The 12488-nt window shown below is 39.0% G+C and overlaps 1 protein-coding gene across 2 annotated transcripts; it reads left to right on the forward strand.

The window, feature by feature from the left end:
* The first annotated feature begins 5141 nt into the window (after positions 1–5141).
* LOC106081506 (uncharacterized) lies at positions 5142–12183 on the forward strand. Of its 2 annotated transcripts, XM_013243511.2 has the most exons (3): positions 5142–5273; positions 10874–10909; positions 11187–12183. In XM_013243511.2, the coding sequence occupies exons 1-3, from the start codon at positions 5267–5269 to the stop codon at positions 12044–12046; spliced, it is 903 nt and encodes a 300-aa protein (XP_013098965.1). In that variant the 5' UTR covers positions 5142–5266; the 3' UTR covers positions 12047–12183. The 2 variants fall into 2 exon arrangements, with proteins under 2 accessions (XP_013098965.1, XP_013098966.1); XM_013243512.2 differs by lacking the exon at positions 10874–10909.
* The last annotated feature ends 305 nt before the right edge of the window (positions 12184–12488 follow it).

The following is a 12488-nucleotide window of genomic DNA, read 5'->3' on the forward strand; positions in this document are numbered from 1 at the left end:
TTTGAACCATTCTTGGCACAGTTGTGGAATATCATGACAAAACACGTCGTGCCAAAATTCATTCAAATCGGATAAGAATTGCGCCCTCTAGAGGCTCAAGAAGTCAAGACCCAAGATCGGTTTATATGGCAGCTATATCAGGTTATGGACTGATTTGAACCATACTTGGCACAGTTGTTGGGTATCATAACAAAACACGTCGTGCAAAATTTCATTCCAATCGGACAAGAATTGCACACTCTAGAGGCTCAAGAAGTCAAGACCCAAGATCGTTTTATATGACAGCTATAGCAGGTTATGGACCGATTTGAACCATACTTGACACAGTTATTGGATATTATAACAAAACACGTCGTACAAAATCTCAGGCCAATCGGATAAGAATTGCACACTCTAGAGGCTCAAGAAGTCAAGACCCAAGATCGGTTTATATGGCAGCTATATCAGGTTATGAACCGATTTGAACCATTCTTGGCACAGTTGTTGGATATCATGACAAAATACGTCGTGCGAAATTTCATTCCAATCGGATAAGAATTGCACACTCTAGAGTCTCAAGAAGTCAAGACCCAAGATCGGTTTATATGGCAGCTATATCAAAACATGGACCGATATGGCCCATTTACAATACCAACTGACCTACACTAATAAGAAGTATTTGTGCAAAATTTCAGGCGACTAGCTTTACGCTTCGGAGGTTAGCGTGCTTTCGAAAGACAGACGGACGGACGGACGGACGGACGGACGGACAGACGGACGGACGGACAGACGGACAGACGGACGGACAGACGGACGGACGGACGGTCAGACGGACGGACGGTCAGACGGACGGACGGATAGACGGACGGACAGACGGTCGGACATGGCTAGATCGACATAAAATGTCACGACGGTCAAGAATATATATACTTTATGGGGTCTCAGACGAATATTTCGAGTAGTTACAAACAGAATGACGAAATAAGTATACCCCCCATCATATGGTGGAGGGTATAAAAATGATTTAATGTCTATTCCGGTATTGAAATTTATCTTCTTCATTAAGCGGTAGAACTTTGTGGTTACCCCCAATATTAGGGGGCCCATCAATATATGGCCTTCAAATTCATGCCTATGCTTCTGCTGGAATGTTGTTTGTCGCCAGGTACACTGTGGAAACGATAAGATAAGGTCATAATAAGAGAGAGAGAAAGAGAGAGAGACCAGAGATGGTTGTTTTTAATTTATGGTGGTTACATACACAATTGAGCTTAAACTTAAATCGGATTGCGCTCATCGATATGAGAGAAGTCTCCCCTGTACCTTAATGGAGTGTTTATGGGAAATTTAGTGACAAACAAAAGGGACACCTAAAAACTAGTGAGATAAGGCAAAAGTCGAGCAGTGCCGACTATGTGATGCGCTACAATACCTTATACGTGCAAATTGGGTGATATCATTACATTGACGTTAATATATGGGAGTCATATCTTAATCTGAATCAATTTCCAAAAAATGTCACATGGATAGTGGGGACCATATGTTAACTTTTAAAGATCCATGGAAAATGCGCTTGAAAAGCCTCAACAAATGAAAATTGGTTGAAACATTTATATAGGAAATATATATGAAAGACAGTCGGATTAAGCTAAATTAAGCAAGAGAGTGATTTTGATTCGAATCGTATACTATTTCCTTCTCTTTTTGGTCGCTATAAACAAATGCCCTATGTTATAACACTCTGTATAAGAGTAGTGGTGTAGGGTATCTAAATTGCCCCATCGAATTAATGCAATACGCAACTCAATTGAGGTATTAGGGGAAAATAGAACGAACATGGCAATAAGATTTGTATTCGTGTCTGAAGCACAATCCATCTCACAGTAAAACCCCACATGTAGACCCATTTGCAGAACATGAGAATCAAATAAATGGAATTTTGGACAAGAGTTTGAATTTGATATTCAATATGATGTGTGATGTGTGTATCAGGGTGCTGCATCAAATGCACTAAACTCAAACAAATAAAAACGGGCCGAATCTTAAATATCCGCCGCGATGTATTCCCCTAAAAATGAACCCAAAATAAATCAGTTTGTATATAAATTTTTTTTTTTATTGATTAAGGCTTCTTTGGTCTCAAGAAGTCGCATCAGGATATGGGTTTTTGGGACAGTGAGTTGTATTGGGATCTTCGACATCTTTCTGTAATTTGGCCTAAATCAGGCCAGATTTCGATATAGCTGCGATATAGACCGATCTCTCGATTTAAGGTTTTGGGCCCATAAAAGACGCATTTATTGTCAGATTTCACCGAAATTTGGGACAGCGAGTTGTGTAAAGCCCTTCGACATCCTTCTGATATTTGGCTGAAATCGGGTTTGATATGGATATAGCTGCCATATAGACCGATCTCTCAATTTAAGGTCCTGAGCCCATAAAAGGCATGTTTATTATCCGATTTCACCGAAATTTGGAACAGTGGGTTCTGTTAGGGCCTTCGATATCCCTTTTCAATTTAAACCAGATCTGTCCAGATTTGGATATAGCTGCCATATAAACCGATCTCTCGATTTAAGGTCTTGGACCCATAAAAGTCGCATTCATTGACCGATTTCGCCGAAATTTGGGACAGTAAGTTGTGTTAGGCCCTTCGATATGCCACTTCAATTTGGCCCAGATCGGTTCAGATTTGGATGTAGATATAGACTTGTTTCCTCTAACAAATAGTCTCTTTGAATAAATGCACCAGTAAGGAAAGGCAAAAGTCACGCGGGGCCGAATATATTGGGTTGCCCGAAAAGTAATTGCGGATTTTTCATATAGTCGGCATTGACAAATTTTTTCACAGGTTGTGACTCTGTAATTGCATTCTCTCTTCTGTCAGTTATCAGCTGTTACTTTAAGCTTGCTTTAGAAAAAAAAAGTGTAGAAAAGTATATTTGATTAAAGTTCATTCTAAGTTTTATTAAAAATGCATTTACTTTCTTTTAAAAAATCCGCAATTACTTTTTGGGCAACCCAATATTATACCCTACACCACCGATAATATGTACTTTATGGAACCTTTGTTCAAATCCAGTCAGACTTTTATCTTATATATAAAAATCAATTTGTATTTGTCAGTTTGTTTGTTTGTGTGTTCATAATGATCCCCTGGTGAAAATAGGGTACTAAATTTTTTGATATCTGAAGGGGGACGGACCCTCCCCCTTACCCTAATTTTCAGAAACGCCAGATCTTGGGGATAGGCGGTGCGATTTAAGCGAAATTTTGTGTGCTCTCTTATAGTTACCTAAAAACAAAAATTTGGTATCCAAATTTTGGATGGGGTACCTGGGGGGCCGCCCCACCCCCAAAACCTACAATATATTTATATAGACCCATCACGACAATATGGGACTCAAATGAAAGTTATTTAAGATTAGAAAACGTATCTGATAACCAATTGTTGGACCAAGTGTTTGGGGGACCACCCCAACCCCCAAAACAAACCTAAATCGGACATATTTACCGACCATGGCAATAAGGACCTCAAATGAAAGGCATTTGCGAGTAGAATACGAATCTGATAACCAAATGTGGAACCACGTTTCTGGGGCTCCACCCCTTCCCTAAAACACCCCCCAAACAGGACTTATTTACTGACCATGGCAATATGGGGCTTAAAGAAAAGGTATTTGAGTGTAGAACACGAATCCGATATCCAGATGTGGGACCAAGTGTTTGAGGGGCCGCCCATCCTCGAGAACATTCCCCCAAAGATATGGGGCTGAAATTAAGGGACTTTGAAATTAAAGCACGAACCTCAAGTAAGAGGTATTTTAGAGTAGAACATGAATCTGATTTATATTTTCAAAGCCAAATCACTGAGTGGCCGCCTCATCCCTAAAAACACCCCCCAAACCGGTCATGTTTGCCGACTATGGAAAAATTAATCTCAAATGAAGGGTATTTGGGAGTAGACCATGAATCTGATATGAACATTCGGGACCTATTGTCTAGGGGACGTCCCAACACCATAAAAAACCCCAAATAGGACATAATTGCTCACCAAGACAATTTGGGTCTTTAAGACAGTAGAGCTCGATATTGATAGTTTTTGGGGCCCAGACCCCAAACCGGACATATTTGCTGGCTTTTTTAATAAGGGGTTTAAGTGAGTGGTATTTGAGAATAGAAAAGAATTTGATATCCAATTTCGAGGCCAATGGCAATATGGGGTTGAAATATATGAGAATAGAGCATGTTGCTGATATAAAGGGTGATTTTTTTGAGGTTAGGATTTTCATGCATTAGTATTTGACAGATCACGTGTAATTTCAGACATGGTGTCAAAGAGAAAGATGCTCAGTATGCTTTGACATTTCATCATGAATAGACTTACTAACGAGCAACGCTTGCAAATCATTGAATTTTATTACCAAAATCAGTGTTCGGTTCGAAATGTGTTCATTCACCGTTCAGCGATGAGGCTCATTTCTGGTTGAATGGCTACGTAAATAAGCAAAATTGCCGCATTTGGAGTGAAGAGCAACCAGAAGCCGTTCAAGAACTGCCCATGCATCCCGAAAAATGCACTGTTTGGTGTGGTTTGTACGCTGGTGGAATCATTGGACCGTATTTTTTCAAAGATGCTGTTGGACGCAACGTTACGGTGAATGAACACATTTCGAACCGAACACTGATTTTGGTAATAAAATTCAATGATTTGCAATCGTTGCTCGTTAGTAAGTCTATTCATGATGAAATGTCAAAGCATACTGAGCATCTTTCTCTTTGACACCATGTCTGAAATCCCACGTGATCTGTCAAATACTAATGCATGAAAATCCTAACCTCAAAAAAATCACCCTTTAGTTGATACAAATATTTCCCAAATTCCACCTGCACCGAGTGGGAAGCACCTTAAAGTGAATTTGCACTACTCATCGAAAGTAAATGCTAGTGATCATTAATTTGTTGTTGTATTCGCTGGGCTAGATAACAGTTCAATAAAAAAAAAGTTTATCAATGTTTTTTCCCCTTATTTCAGTTATATATATGATAAGTCAGTTGCTCTACCCCTTTGGTTATGATGAATCGAAACGAAATTATAGGCTTATCTTTACCAAAGTGACACAAGTACAGCTGTTGCCTGATACCATATTTTTTCTTAAATAATAAGTGAACAATTATAATTCGAATGTTTAGTGTTTTTTGGTCAGAGAACCAGTGAAAATCGACAGAGTTGTGCGAAACTATTTTTTTTATTCGAAAACATTTTATATTATAAAAACTTGACAAAATGATGGGTGAGATATTTGTGAAATAATTGCTGTGAAAGTTTTTTAAGTTCCATTATCATTGCACTTTGCACATTTATGTTAAAATGCACAAAAAATCATTAAAAAAAATATGTTGTTTAACTATGCTCTTGTGATTGTTTTAACCTTTAAAGTGTCAAGAAAATTAAACCACGTAAAGAAAGGCAAAAGTCGGAAGAAAGTGTACCTTACCTTAAATGCCCAATACCTGACAATTGCTATACACCCATCTAAGGTTACCGATTGGAATAATGTTCGACCTGTATATCAAGAAGTGTACTACAATCCACCGATTTTTTTTCAACATCGTTGCGTAAGAACTTTCTCATTGAGAAGTTTCAAAAGTTTAACTGAGTGATGGGTTTAAAAGCAACTGCATACAAAATCAATAGAATTGGACCCTATTTTGAATAGGTATTATCCGGTCATTTAGAGCACTAGCTGAACCGGGCCCGCTCCGCTGCGCCTTCTTTAACTCTCTAATATCCTGAATGCGGATATCGAATTCGTGCCAGAACATCGGACAAAGCGGTGTTTATCCCCTCTTAATACTGACGACATCTGCGAGGTACAATGCCATGCATGGTCATTTAAAAAAAATTTTCCCTATGACGCTGAACGCGTTCGAATCCTGGCGAGAACATCGAGCAAAGCGGTGTTTATCCCCTCTTAATGTTGGTGACATCTGCGAGGTACAATGCCATGCATGGTCATTTAAAAAATTTCCCCTATGACCCTGAACGCGTTCGAATCCTGGCGAAAACATTGGACAAAGCGGTGTTTATCCCCTCTTAATGTTGGTGACATCTGCGAGGTACAATGTCATGCATGGTCATTTAAAAAAATTTCCCCAAAGAGGTGTCGCATTGCGGAATGCCGTTCGGACTCGGCTATAAACAAATTTCCTGATCATTGAATTTAAACTTGAATCGGAAAGCACTCATAGACATGTGAGAATTTGCCACTTCTCTGTTCCTGGTGGAGGGATGGCACCTCAGACAATTCGACTCATATGTGGATATCAAAATCGTGTTGCACTTCCAAATCCCTTTAATTTGAGCCCCATATTGCCATGGCCGGTAAATATGAACCGTTTGGAGGGTGTTTTGGGGCTGCGGCGGTCACCGGCACTTTGCACTGAAAAAACATATCAATTTCGTTCTCTATCCCCAACGGAAATGAAGTTCAGTTTATGGGGAGCTTTAGGACTCCACTTGGCTCCATGGTATGTCCTAAAGCAAATTCGTTTTCTACTATCAAATATTGGGTTGCCCAAAAAGTAATTGCGGATTTTTTAAAAGAAAGTAAATGCATTTTTAACAAAACTTAGAATGAACTTTAATCAAATATACTTTTTTACACTTTTTTTCTAAAGCAAGCTTAAAGTAACAGCTGATAACTGACAGAAGAAAGAATGCAATTACAGAGTCACAAGCTGTGAAAAAATTTGTCAACGCCGACTATATGAAAAATCCGCAATTACTTTTTGGGCAACTCAATATAAGAAGATGATACATGCAGAAGTGAGAGAATAAATGGATAGTTTCTAGTGAGGCAGCAACACAAGTACTTCTTATGACACATGCCCCTGGAAAAATGTTAAAGAACAACGTGGCGCCTGAAAAGGTTGTCACTGATATGGGTTCGTTGGGTATTATTGATGAAGTTGTGTTTGAGTCAGGGATTCTTTGGGCTACCAAACGTTTTTATAATGACAATGAAAATGATAATGATTTGTTACTGATAATGTATCAACCATTGAAATGTAAGCTGTGTGCAATAGACAGGTTCCTTATCTGGTTTCTTATCGGGTTCCTTATCTGGTTCCTTATCGCGACTTGTATCGACATGTCACATATATCAAAGATACCTTAATATGTGGTTGTACCCTAACCTAGCCATTTCAATCTTAACACATCGAAATATTGATCTGCGACCCCGTAAGGTATATATAGATATTTTTATACCCTTCACCACCACTGTGGTAGAGGGTATTATATCTTTGTGCATTTGTTAACAACGCTAAGAAGGAGATGAGCTAGACCCATCAGAATCACTTTCTGATTCGATTAAGCTATGTCCCTCCGTCTGTCTGTCCATGTATTCTTAAAATCCAGGTACTGATCGAATTTGTTGTCCGATTTTCATAAAACTTTGCACAAGTCACTTTTTTTGGTCTAAGAACGAAGGCTATCGATCGGTCCAGATTTAGCTATAGCTCCCATATATATCTTTTATCCGATATGCCCTTTTAAGGCTGTAGAAATCACAATTTTGGTCTGATTTTTACCAAATTTGGCATCAAGTGTTTTTATACTCTACACCCTCACTGTGGTACAGGGTATTATAAGTTTATGAAATTGTTTGAAATGCTAAAAAGAAGAAGAGCTATACCCGTTGATAAGGATACCGATCGACTCAGAATCGCTTTCCGATTCGATTTAGCCATGTCCGTCTGTCCGTATGTGTGGGCCATGTATTCTTGCAACCAAGGTAATTATTGTTGTCCAATTATCACGAAATTTTGTACATGTCAGTTTTTTGGGTCATGGACGAACCCCATTGATTTTTGTAAAAATCGGTTCAGATTTACATATAGCTCCCATATATATGTATCGCCCAATTTCCACTTTAATGCCCTAAGTAACTCCAACTTTCAACCGATCTGCACATAATTTGGCACGAATTATTTTGCTACTGATTTTAACATATCTGCGAGATTTCACCAAAATCGGTTCAGATTTAGATATAGCTACCACATATATGTATCGCCCGATGTACTCTTAAATGGATCCTCCCCCTTACCCTAATTTTCAGAAACGCCAGATCTCGGAGATGGGTGGCGCAATTTAAGCGAAATTTTGTGTGCTCTCATAAAGTATCCTAAAAATAAAAATTTGGTATCCAAATTTCGGATGGGGAACCTAGGGGGGGGGGGGGGGGCTACCCCACCCTAAAACCTACCAATCATATATTTAGACCAACCACGACAATATGGGACTCAAATGAAATTAGTATAAGAAATGGCCTCCAATTTTCAACCGATCTGCACAAAATTTTACACGCATTGTTTTGTTATTGATCTTAACATATCTGCGGGGTTTCATCAAAATCGGTTCAGATATATAGATATAGTTCCCATATAAATTTTTCGCCAGATTTGCACTGTGATGTGGCCGTAGTAACAAAAATTTTTAAACGAACTGTTCGAAAAAAGTCGGTTCAGATTTAGATATAACTCTCATAAACATATATCTATTGCCCGAAAATATTATTGTAGGGTAGGTGTAGGGTATGATATAGTCGATACCGCCCGACTTTTGGCTATCTTTCATCCGATTTGGCCTACTAAGGCAGAAGCCACAATGTAGGTCCGATCTTTACCAAATTTGGCATGAAGTGTGTGTTTCTGATGTCCCAATATATATGCGAAATTTCATCAAAATAGGTCCAGATTTAGATATATCTCTGATATATCTTTCACCCGATATGGCCCTTAAAGTCTGTAGTAGCGACCATTTAAGTCCTATCGAAAAACAAGTAAAAGCGGGCTAAGTTCGGCCGGACCCAATCTTGGGAACCCACCACCAAGGATTCCCCTAACCCATGGGAGCTATATCTGGTTATAATAGACCTATTTGGACCGTACTTGGCACAGATGTTGGGAGTCCTAACAGAATACTATGTGCAAAATTTCAGCCAAATCGGACAAAAATTGAGGTTTCCAGGTGCTCAAGTAGTCAAATCGGGAGATCGGTTTATATGGGAGCTATACCAGGTTCTAGATCGATTTGGAACGTACTTAGCACCGTTGTTAAGAGACATAACAGAACACTACGTACAAAATTTCATCCAAATCGGACTAAAACTGAGGCTTCTAAAGGCTTAAAAAGGTCAAGTCGGCAGATCGGTTTATATGGGAGCTATATCAGGTTCTTGACCGAATTGAACCGTACTTAGGACAGTTGTTGGAAGTCATAACGAAACATTATGTGCCAAATTTCAGTCAAATCGGATGGAAATTTAGGCTTTTAGTGGCTCAATAAGTCAAATCAGGAGATTGGTTTATATGGGAGATATATCTAAATCTGAATCGATATGGCCCAGTTGCAATCCCCAACAACCTACAGCAGTATTTAGTATCTGTGCAAAATTTCAAGCGGCTAGCTTTACACGTTCGATCGTTCTATCGTAATTTCGACAGAAGGATGGACGAACGGACATGGCTAGATCGACTCAGAACGTCGAGACGATATGGGATCTTAGACGAATATTTCGAGGTGTTACAAACGGAATGACTATATTAGTATACCCCCATCCCATGGTGATGGGTATAAAAACACGCTGATAACGTTAGTATACATAAACAATTTTCAATCCCATTCCAGATTATTGATATGATAACGCAAATGCTATGTGCAATGACATATAAATCTTTAGCGAAAGATATTGATAACGTTTATCTTATAGCATAGGCAGACCATACTCTCGCACCGTACAGTGCGTGGAATTCGAACAGACTGAACGATATTTGAAATTGGTGAAAAACCGAAGTTTCGCCGTTCTCAAACAGAGGATACATAAGATTCCATCTGAAAACTGTCCCACAGCCAGGTGGTCCAAGACACCCCTGAACTTTACTCTTGTTTCAAAAACGGAACTATGGCCATACCCATTCTCCTTCCCTTCCTTCCCCTAAACACCCCTAAACTTTTCAAAAATGGAACTGTAGCCATACCCATCCTCCTTCTTATGATATGTCCGCATGTCTGTCTGTTCGTCCGCTGGTCCGTCCGCATGTCTGTCTGTCCTTTGGTCCATGTTAATTTGTGTACAAAGTACAGGTCGCAGTTTTCATCCGATTGTCTTCAAATTTGATACAGGAATGTTTTTCGATCTAGAGACGAAGCCTGTTGAAATTGTTGAAAAATCGGTTCAGATTTGGATATAGCTCCCATATATGGTTGCCCAAAAAGTAATTGCGGATTTTTCATATAGTCGGCGTTGACAAATTTTTTCACTGCTTGTGACTCTGTAATTGCATTCTCTCGTCTGTCAGTTATCAGCTGTTACTTTTAGCTTGCTTTAGAAAAAAAGTGTAAAAAAAGTATATTTGATTAAAGTTCATTCTAAGTTTTAATAAAAATGCATTTACTTTCTTTTAAAAAATCCGCAATTACTTTTTGGGCAACAATATGTTCGTCAGATTTTGGGCAATTTTCAACCGTAGTTATTACAGTTTGAACATATTTGCCCCCCGAGGTCCATCAAAATTAGTACAGAATTGGATATAGCTCCCACATTGTACTTATAGGGTAGGTGTAGGGTATTATACAGTCGGCACCGACCGACTTTTGCCCTTCCTTAACGGATTTTTTTTTTTTGGTTAACCCACTGGCCTTCTTCGACTTCATCCATTCAACTCTATTTACTCGTGATATTTATTATTTGCTTTCATATTTTCGCACCTGTCTGTCTATATCTCTGTTTGTCACTTTCACGATCTTACCTTGTAATAACCGCACTTTTGTTTATTTGTAATCGTAAATTTTTTGTGTTCTTTTTTTTTTTGTTTTGATCTTTTTTAGGTTCCTGCCAGCCGGGCCATATTGTATATAATAATCGTACGTTTATATACCAGTGCTAGTTGTTGTTGTTGTTGTTTGCACCTTAACTTTATCACCTACAGCACGATAAGCAAATGGCAATTATTTAACGAATCAGACTTTATAACAAATTACTCAAATTATTCACACAAAATTCGATTCAAAGCTGGCAATTTTGAATTTATAACCCAAAAACTTAACATTTATGCCTAGAATGATGGGTCTAAGACCATTGCCATATGATTGAAGACATTTTGATAAGGTTTATTTACTAATTTGAAAATTTTTTCCACAGAAACAACTTGGGTACACTCATCTCCCGGATGTCCCCTACCACCTATGGCCGTTATTGGCGGCCATGATTGTGATGGTGCCCCCATGTATGTAGGCCGTGCCTTTCATGAAGGTGACAATTTGCCGGCTAAGGTAGTGCCCAGCAAAGGTCACGCCTATGTTGCCTATGGCGGCATAGAGCATTGCAAACAACATTATGAAATTTTGGTAGGCCAAGGCTACGGCTGGCAGCCCTGCTACAATGGAGCAGTACCTCCCAACGCTGTACGCAGTGGTACAACACGCACCGGTGAGCCCTTGTATGTGGGTCGTGGCCATCATGCTGGCTCCTTGTGTGTGGGTAAAATTCATCCCTCCCATGGTTGCTTGTATATACCGTTTGGGGGTCAGGAAGTGCGCTTGAACACCTATGAGGTGCTGGTTTTTGAACACGTCAATAACTGGGTGGCTTCTACACCCAATTATACTCCTCCTGGTGCAGTTGTGGCTGGCCATGATACTGATCGTGCTGTCATATATGTGGCTAGAGCCATGCATGAGGGTGAATTGTTGCCCGCCAAGTTTATACCCAGCAAGGGATGTTGCTATGTCTGTTACGGAGGCTATGAGATCAATAAACGCAACTTTGAGGTGTTGTGTGGACCCGGTTATGCTTGGGTGAAGACCCATCATCATGTGATTCCCCCAAATGCTGTTTCGACTGGACGTTCGCGCAATGGTGAGCCCCTGTTTGTGGGTCGTGGTCATCATCATGGAAGTCATACACCTGGTCTGGTATCAGTTACTCAGAGATGTCTATTCATACCCTATGGAGGACGTGAAATACGACTTAGCGATTATGAGGTTTTGATCAAGCAGTAAATTGCCACGGAGGGCATTATATGAAGCACAAAGACTAAGCAACAAAGCATCACCACAGATCAATATGACAATTTTTACAATTAAGTTGTAACGAAAGCATTTAAATACATTAAATTAAGAAATTTTTTTTCCTTATACACTTTGCATTCGATTTTTTTTTTTGTAAAGAAAGCGAAGAAGATTTGTTTTTAATAAGGTAAGTATCATATAATGAATAAATCTAAATGTAAATCTGAACAGATTTCGACCAAACTTTATGGATATTTTGGAAGTCATAGAGGAAAGCGCTGTACAAAATTTTGGGAAGATTGCTCAATAAATGCGCTTGCAGTGGGTCTAGGAGTGAAAATCGGGATATATATATATATATATATATATATATATATATATATATATATATATATATATATATATATATATATATATATATATATATACGAGA

This window comes from Stomoxys calcitrans, chromosome 5 (genome assembly GCF_963082655.1).
Source record: "Stomoxys calcitrans chromosome 5, idStoCalc2.1, whole genome shotgun sequence".
Taxonomy (NCBI): domain Eukaryota; kingdom Metazoa; phylum Arthropoda; class Insecta; order Diptera; family Muscidae; genus Stomoxys; species Stomoxys calcitrans.

What these genes read in the sequence shown, in the direction of transcription:
- LOC106081506 (XM_013243511.2), top strand. An exon ending in CCATATTGTATATAATAATC is followed by an intron (nt 10,910 to 11,186) that starts GTACGTTTATAT and finishes TTTTTTCCACAG; the next exon opens with AAACAACTTGGGTACACTCA.